At 42.5% G+C, this 7,562-nt stretch overlaps 1 protein-coding gene and 3 non-coding genes across 4 annotated transcripts; all 4 read left to right on the forward strand.

Annotated features, from left to right (window-relative positions):
* Positions 1-1,331: 1,331 nt before the first annotated feature.
* rpl37 (ribosomal protein L37) lies at positions 1,332-4,766 on the forward strand. Its single transcript, XM_055873847.1, has 4 exons — positions 1,332-1,426; positions 2,073-2,208; positions 2,643-2,727; positions 4,654-4,766. Exons 1-4 carry the CDS (start codon positions 1,424-1,426, stop codon positions 4,721-4,723), a joined length of 294 nt encoding a protein of 97 aa, XP_055729822.1. The 5' UTR covers positions 1,332-1,423; the 3' UTR covers positions 4,724-4,766.
* On the forward strand, positions 1,921-1,999 carry LOC129819203 (small nucleolar RNA SNORD72). Its single transcript, XR_008754049.1, has one exon. It is a non-coding gene; the product is annotated as a small nucleolar RNA SNORD72 (small nucleolar RNA).
* LOC129819202 (small nucleolar RNA SNORD72) lies at positions 2,411-2,489 on the forward strand. Its single transcript, XR_008754048.1, has one exon. It is a non-coding gene; the product is annotated as a small nucleolar RNA SNORD72 (small nucleolar RNA).
* On the forward strand, positions 4,290-4,373 carry LOC129819204 (small nucleolar RNA SNORD72). The gene has a single exon (XR_008754050.1). It is a non-coding gene; the product is annotated as a small nucleolar RNA SNORD72 (small nucleolar RNA).
* Positions 4,767-7,562: the final 2,796 nt, after the last annotated feature.

A 7,562-nucleotide genomic window follows, 5' to 3' on the forward strand; every position in this document is an offset into this window, starting at 1 on the left:
TTGCAAACACATCAGTTATTAATATTTATTTTAAATGTTTTAATTTAACTTTTATATAACCTATGATGATCACAATATGACATTGATTGACAGATTGAAATTGATTATTTGTGTTGTATGCTTTCAAAGCAGGACTTCTGTATTGATGAACGTTGTGGACTCCTTATCTTGATAGGCTAAGGAAGAAATCTGTGAATTCATATCCATTTCAGAAGCAAGCTATAGAAGTGGCCCAGATATAATTTTAAAAGTATTCTATCCTTCCCTCTTCCTCTTCCCTTCCTTGGAGTAATCACTGATTCAACATGATTGGATGTGTGTAACAGTGAAGAAGGAAGTATGCATTTTAAAGTATTCAAACATGGCCTGTACCTGACATGAACAACAAAACAAATTGATCGGATTTGCCATGAGTAGTGTATTAAAATCAATGTTTACATCCTTAGTACTCTGTCGGCTATTTGTTGAAATAAACGCTTGTCCTAATAAAGGGGGCTCATTTACAAAATAGCCTCCAATACCCTACTCAATAAATTGGATGCAGTCTATCACAGTGCCATCCGTTTTGTCACCAAAGCCCCATATACTACCCACCACTGCGACCTGTACGCTCTCGTTGGCTGGCCCTCGCTTCATACTCGTCGCCAAACCCACTGGCTCCAGGTCATCTACAAGACCCTGCTAGGTAAAGTCCCTCCTTATCTCAGCTCGCTGGTCACTATAGCAGCACCCACCTGTAGCACGTGCTCCAGCAGGTATATCTCTCTGGTCACCCCCAAAGCCAATTCCTCCTTTGGCTTCCTCTCCTTCCAGTTCTCTGCTGCCGATGACTAGAACGAACTACAAAAATCTCTGAAACTGGAAACACTTATCTCCCTCACTAGCTTTAAGCACCAGCTGTCAGAGCAGCTCACAGATTACTGCACCTGTACATAGCCCATCTATAATTTAGCCCAAACAACTACCTCTTTCCCTACTGTATTTATTTATTTATTTTGCTTCTCATTATTTCTATCTCTACTTTGCACATTCTTCCACTGCAAATCAAACATTCCAATGTTTTACTTGCTATATTGTATTTACTTCGCCACCATGGCCTTTTTTTTTGCCTTCACCTCCCTTATCTCACCTCACTTGCTCACATTGTATATAGACTTATTTTTCTACTGTATTATTGACTGTATGTTTCTTTTACTCCATGTGTAACTCTGTGTTGTTTTATGTGTCGAACTGCTTTGCTTTATCTTAGCCAGGTCGCAATTGTAAAGGAGAACTTGTTCTCAACTTGCCTACCTGGTTAAATAAAGGTGAAATAAAAAATAAAACATTTTCTTTTTACTGTTACACCGGAACAACCTCGGTTGGGATTTAATGCAACACCGAGCGCTTTTCCGGTCTCTTTTCACCCACCCATAGGAAGAAAATGGTGAGTGGAAAAATAGTCAAAGATGTATCGTACAACATCTATTTCTGTATCTGTTTATTTTACCATAAATTGTTGTGATTTACGACTTTTAATCACAAGTAATGGTTTCTCATCGATATTGTTTTTGATGCAACGTTAGATGGCGTATAAAAACCTTGAATGTTTGCTTGCCTAAAAGCTTGCTAGCTATCTTGCTTATTCAGCTAGTTAGCTTGCTACCGGCAAAGTAATGTGCTCTTTCAACTAAAGCACACTTTATTTCGGGTGTGGAGAATTTACTATGCGTTATTCTCGCAACTTAAATAAATGTGAACATGTATATATCTAGCTAGCTCAATGCTACCGGTAGTCAACATGGCTAACGTCAACTTTCTAGCAAAGAAAGCATTGCTAACGTTAGCTGCCTTGCCTCAAGCAAACATTGAACTAAGTTGCCAGGAATTTGACTAGAAACGTTCGTAGTCCAGCTTGATTACCTTAGCATACAGTCGGCAGTCTTGTCAATGATGTTTTCAATACAAATGTCTGAACATATGAATTTCAGTGATTCTTACTTGTTGGCTGAGACATGATCCCGACTTCTCCATTCATGCTCACTGGTTGACAAAGATCTATTTGGTTAACTTATGGACCTTGTGTGTTTCAGACGAAGGGTACATCGTCCTTCGGAAAGCGGCGTAATAAGACGCACGCTCTGTGCCGTCGCTGTGGCTCCAAGGCTTACCACCTGCAGAAGTCGTCCTGCGGGAAGTGTGGGTATCCCGAGAAACGCAAGAGACGGTGTAAGTGCCATTACTTGAACGATCAATTGATTTATTGTAAAAACTGCTATATTGTAACCAAGATGTCAGACCTGTGGGCATTCTGTCTCAACTTGTTGAATAATGAGGGTTGTTACTGCATTGTATTTTACTGCTTGCCTTGTTGACTTGTTAGAATATTTGACACAGTGCAGCATGACACAATTAATGTTTACGGCCCAGTGTCTTGTCAATGATGTTTTCAATACAAATGTCTGAACATATGAATTTCAGTGATTCTTACTTTGTGACTGAGACGAGACCCCAGCCTCTCCAAGTATGCACATTGGTTGACAGATCTTTCCATAATGTGTGCTCCCACGACTGTTGACAGGAGTGAGGATATTTGGGAACGTTTGCCTCAAACCTTTGATCCCGCTTGGTGACAACTTGTGTATTGACCGTTCTTTCTGTAGACAACTGGAGCGCTAAGGCCAAGAGGAGGAACACCACTGGGTCCGGCCGCCTGAGACACCTGCGAGTCGTCTACCGCAGATTCAGGTGAGCACATCAACAGAGCACTCATGTAAAGCCAGCGGTAGACAGTACTACTGAAATTATTTTCCTTTTTCTTCATTGCCTGGAAAACCAAGTTAAAGTAGGGTGATAATTCCCCTTTCAAAGCGTTTTCTCCTGATTCCTGTCTAATGACCGCGACCCTGGTTTGTGTGGACTCCAGCCAATCGTTAACATTAGTGCAGGGGTGTCAAACTCATTCCACGGAGGGCAGTGTCTGCGGGGTTTTGGGATAGGGGGGGGTCCTTTACTAATTGGTGACCTTGGATGATTAATTAGTTAGGGTGGAGAGAGAACCAGCAGACACTCGACCCTCCGTGGAGAAATGAAAACCTGCAGGACTGGCTCTCAGGGGCCTTAGTTAACCTCTCTGGGGCAGGTGGGATGCAATCATCCCACCGGCCAATAGCCAGGGAAAATACAGCGCGCCATATTCAAATAAAATGATGTAAAAATCAAACTTTCATTAAATCACACATGTAAGATAACAAATTAAAGCTACACTCGTTGTGAATCCAGCCAACATGTCAGATTTCAAAAAGGCTTTTCGGCGAAAGCATAAGATGCTAGTATCTGATGATAGCACAACAGTAAACAAAGAGAGAAGCATATTTCAACACTGCAACCACGACAAAACACAGAAATAAAATACAAATCATGCCTTACCTTTGACGAAATTCTTTTGTTGGCACTCCAATATGTCCCATAAACATCACAAATGGTCCTTTTGTTCGATTAATTCCGTCGATATATATCCAAAATGTCAATTTATTAGGACCGTTTCATCCAGAAAACACAGCTTCCAACTTTTGCCACTAAACTACAAAATATATCAAAAGTTACATGTAAACTTTACCAAAACATTTCAAACTACTTTTGGAATACAACATTAGGGATTTTTAAACGTTAATAATCGATCAATTTAAAGACGGGATGATCTGTTTTCAATACAAAAAGTAAACAAACTGACGCAACTTTTTCGTAACGTGCCTCTCAAAAAATGTACTTCATGTGACCCTCATCTACGATAGCCCTACTTCTTCATTACACAAAGGAATAACCTCAACCGATTTCCAAGGACTGGTGACATCCAGTGGAAGCGGTAGGAACTGCAAGCAAGTCCATTAGAAATCTGGTGTCTCTAAGAAAACTCATTGAAAAGACAGTGACATCAAAAAATAAAAATTCTGAATGGTTTGTCCTCAGGGTTTTGCCTGCTACATAAGTTCTGTTATTCTCACAGACATGATTCAAACAGAAACTTCAGAGTGTTTTCTATCCAAATCTACTAATAATATGCATATCTTATTTTCTGGGGATGAGTAGCAGGCAGTTGAATTGTGGCATGCTATTTATCCGAAAGTGAAAATGCTGCCCCCTGCCCACAAGAAGTTAATCAAATGCTAAAGACATGCAGGTCATTCTACAATGTGAGTTAAATTGTGGTTGTTGGTGCTCTATTATTTGTGGTTGTGGCCAATAAGCCACTGAAATCTGCCTGTTTGCTCTGTTACAACTGTTGCTTTGAAATAATGCTAGCCGAAATGAGCTTGCCAATGATGTCACAAAATAAATGTCTGAACTGATGACATCACAGTGATTTATTTTTAAGATCTTTACTAAAGCAAGCTTCACTACCCCATCAATTGTGACCTAGGGGTCCCTGAGAAGAGTTCTGAAAACTATGTATTCTGCTACATCTGTTTATGGCCATCTGTTACATAGTTGGATCAGCACTAGCATATGCATCCAACAGACTTCCACAAATAACACCACAAACTGTGAAGACCACCTTGGTGACTGAAAGAAATGTTGCTTATTACCTTAAGTTACCTTAAGTTATTGTAAGGTTACAATTCAAGTCTTCTACATAATGTACAGATGTCTTGTTTTCTTTCCCCACCTTTTCAGGAACGGGTTCCGGGAAGGGACCACCCCAAAGCCTAAGCGTGCTGCAGTGGCTGCCTCCAGCTCGTCCTAGACATACTTTGGATTTACTTGTTTAAATAAATGTGCTGTTGATAGTTTTGAGTCGTCTGGGTTTTTTCTCAGTATAACATGGATCATCCATTAATTATTTCCACAACAAATAAGCGTGAACTGTGCAGTGCACTGGGGTTCACCAATCCCAATTGAAAAAAATATTTTCTTATCCTACTTACTTTTTTTGTGTACGTTTTTCTGTCTACTTGCACATTTGCTCCAATTTAGTGCAAGCATTCATGCCACTGCTTTAATCATCGGTTGACAGCCTCTAACGGCCATAGAAATGGTATGGATAATGACTTTTTTATAGTTCTGTGGTAAGATTATAAAATAGGCCATTTAGCTGACTTTCATCCAAATTGACTTAGTCATACATACATTTAAGTATGGGTGGTCCTGGTAATCAAACCCACAATCCTGGCATTGCAAAAGCTGGGGAACAATATGTTATGGGGTAACATTTAGGTTCTAAGTCAAATCACATTTTATTGGCCACGTGTTCAGATATGTGATTATCAAATCGAGCTGTATTTATACAGCACATTTCAGACATGGATTGAAACGGAGTACGCTTTACTGGAAAAAACAAAAGCTTCTCCGCAGTGGTCTAAGGCTCTGCATCTCAGTACAAGAGGTGTCACTACAGTCCCTGGTTTGAATCCAGGCTGTATCACATCCGGCTGTGATTGGGAGTCCCATAGGGTGGTGCACAATTGGTCAGGGGTAAGCCGTCATTGTAAATAACAATTTGTTCTTAATTGACCTTTCTAATTAAAATAATTACACATTGAATGACTAAAAAACAGCTGAAATGGTGTAAGATCTCATGTCCACAGTTTTGGCCCCCCTCAGGTACTCTGACAGGCTATTCCAGAGCCTGGGGTCATAACTAAAGGCTGCCTATTGGTCCTAGGCTTTGGGATAGTTAAAAGGCCAGTGCCTGAGGGAACTACTGGGAACATATGCTTTTAAGTCACCCTCATGGACACATGCCCCTGGGTGACAGTGGACCTTGGTCGGTCCACAGATCGTAGGCAGGCCAAACTCTCACCATCGAGCTGTCCACAATGATAGTGGTTGTGATGGACTCCGATGGGGAAGTGAACTGCGGTGGCAGTGGGGGGGGGATGCCATTGGGCGGCCGCCGGCTGTTGGTATACGCCAGGATCAGTGCTGACTCCCGTGGCTGGTAGGTCCGTCTCAAGCTGGGCAAAGCTATTTGATAGTTGATTGGATCTTCTCGGATAGATGAAGGGTGGCCAGACTGTCTCCCCAATCTCCTATGCCTAAGTGTCCAGTCTCCCTTGGGCCACGGAGTTGAGCTTAACATCTGTCCATCGGGTTGGGACAGATCAACGTCACCCGACTCATCGACATCTTTGATATTGGGGCATTTAAAACTGAGATTCAGTTTGCGTGGGTTACAGCAAGGTCGGCATACTTAGAAAGCAGGTTATCCTTTTTTTTGCAGCCAAGCTAACAGACGGAGGATCTCTTCCCTAAGCTGCATGATGATGGTACATTTAGGGTAGACAAATCCCTGTCCGTTTTCCTGTTCCACCATATCTTTATCTTGTGAGCCACATATTTTTGTCATCAAAAGTGAAGAATGGTTGACCTACAATTAAAAGTAAAAATAATTGGATGAAATATAGAAACATGTTAATTAATGTGAAATGTGAAACGTTACACACGCACAGCCCCTAGGGGCCCAAGGTAATGAGTGGGTATGGCAACTGACTGATTCTGAGTGAATAACGCAACAGGATCTATGGACAAAATCCATGCAAACAGAGGAAAAAACTCAAACTGAACGTTCTTGGGCTTGATTGAATCAGATTAGCGTTGGTCGACGCCTGCATAGTGGTTGATTTGGCTGTGTCGGAGGTGGATGTGCGTTAGAGTTGTAAATCTACAAGCGGCTCCTTGTGTTACCTTATCGCGTACACTGCTATTGGATGCAACGAAACCATCCGACTTTATATCTGACAAATCCCATGAAGTTCCTGCAGTTCAAACACTTGAATGCATGATGTTCTATTTTAGGCTATAGGCCCTACTCCCGATAAGACTGATAGGCTTTAACCCCCCCCCCCCCCCCCCCAACCAAAAAACACGGAAACCCTAGATCATAAAGCCCCCTCTTGCACTCCCTGTGCACCCACGACAACACCATCATTAAGTTTGCTTACGACACAATGGTGGTAGACCTGATCACCAACAACGATGAGACAGGCTATAGGGAGGAGGTCAGAGACCTGGCAGTGTGGTGCCAAGACAACAACCCCCTCCCTCAATGTGAGCAAGACAAAGGAGATGATCGTGGACTACAGGAAAAGGAGGGACCAACACGCCCCCATTCACATCGACGGGGCTGTAGCGGAGCGGGTCCAGAGTTTCAAGTTCATTGGTGTCCACATCACCAACAAACTAATAAACTATGGTCCAAACACACCAAGAAAGTCGTGGAGAGGGCACGACAATGCCTTTTCCCCCTCGGGAGACTGAAAAGATTTGTCATGGGTCCCCAGATCCTAAAAAAGTTTTACAGCTGCACCATCGAGAGCATCCTGACCGGTTGCATCACCGCCTGGAATGGCAACTGCTTGACATCCGATCGTAAGGCGCTACAGAGGATAGTGCGTACGGCCCAGTACATCACTGGGGCCACGCTTCCTGCCATCCAGGACCTATATACTAGGCGGTGTAAGAGGAAGGACCAAAAAATAGACTGTTCTCTCTGCTACCGCACGGCAAGCAGCACCGGAGCGCTAAGTCTAGGTCCAAAAGGCTTCTTAACAGCTTCTACCCCCAAGCCCTCCTTTGTTTTTACA

The sequence above is a fragment of the Salvelinus fontinalis genome, chromosome 21 (assembly GCF_029448725.1).
Source record: "Salvelinus fontinalis isolate EN_2023a chromosome 21, ASM2944872v1, whole genome shotgun sequence".
NCBI classification, from domain to species: domain Eukaryota; kingdom Metazoa; phylum Chordata; class Actinopteri; order Salmoniformes; family Salmonidae; genus Salvelinus; species Salvelinus fontinalis.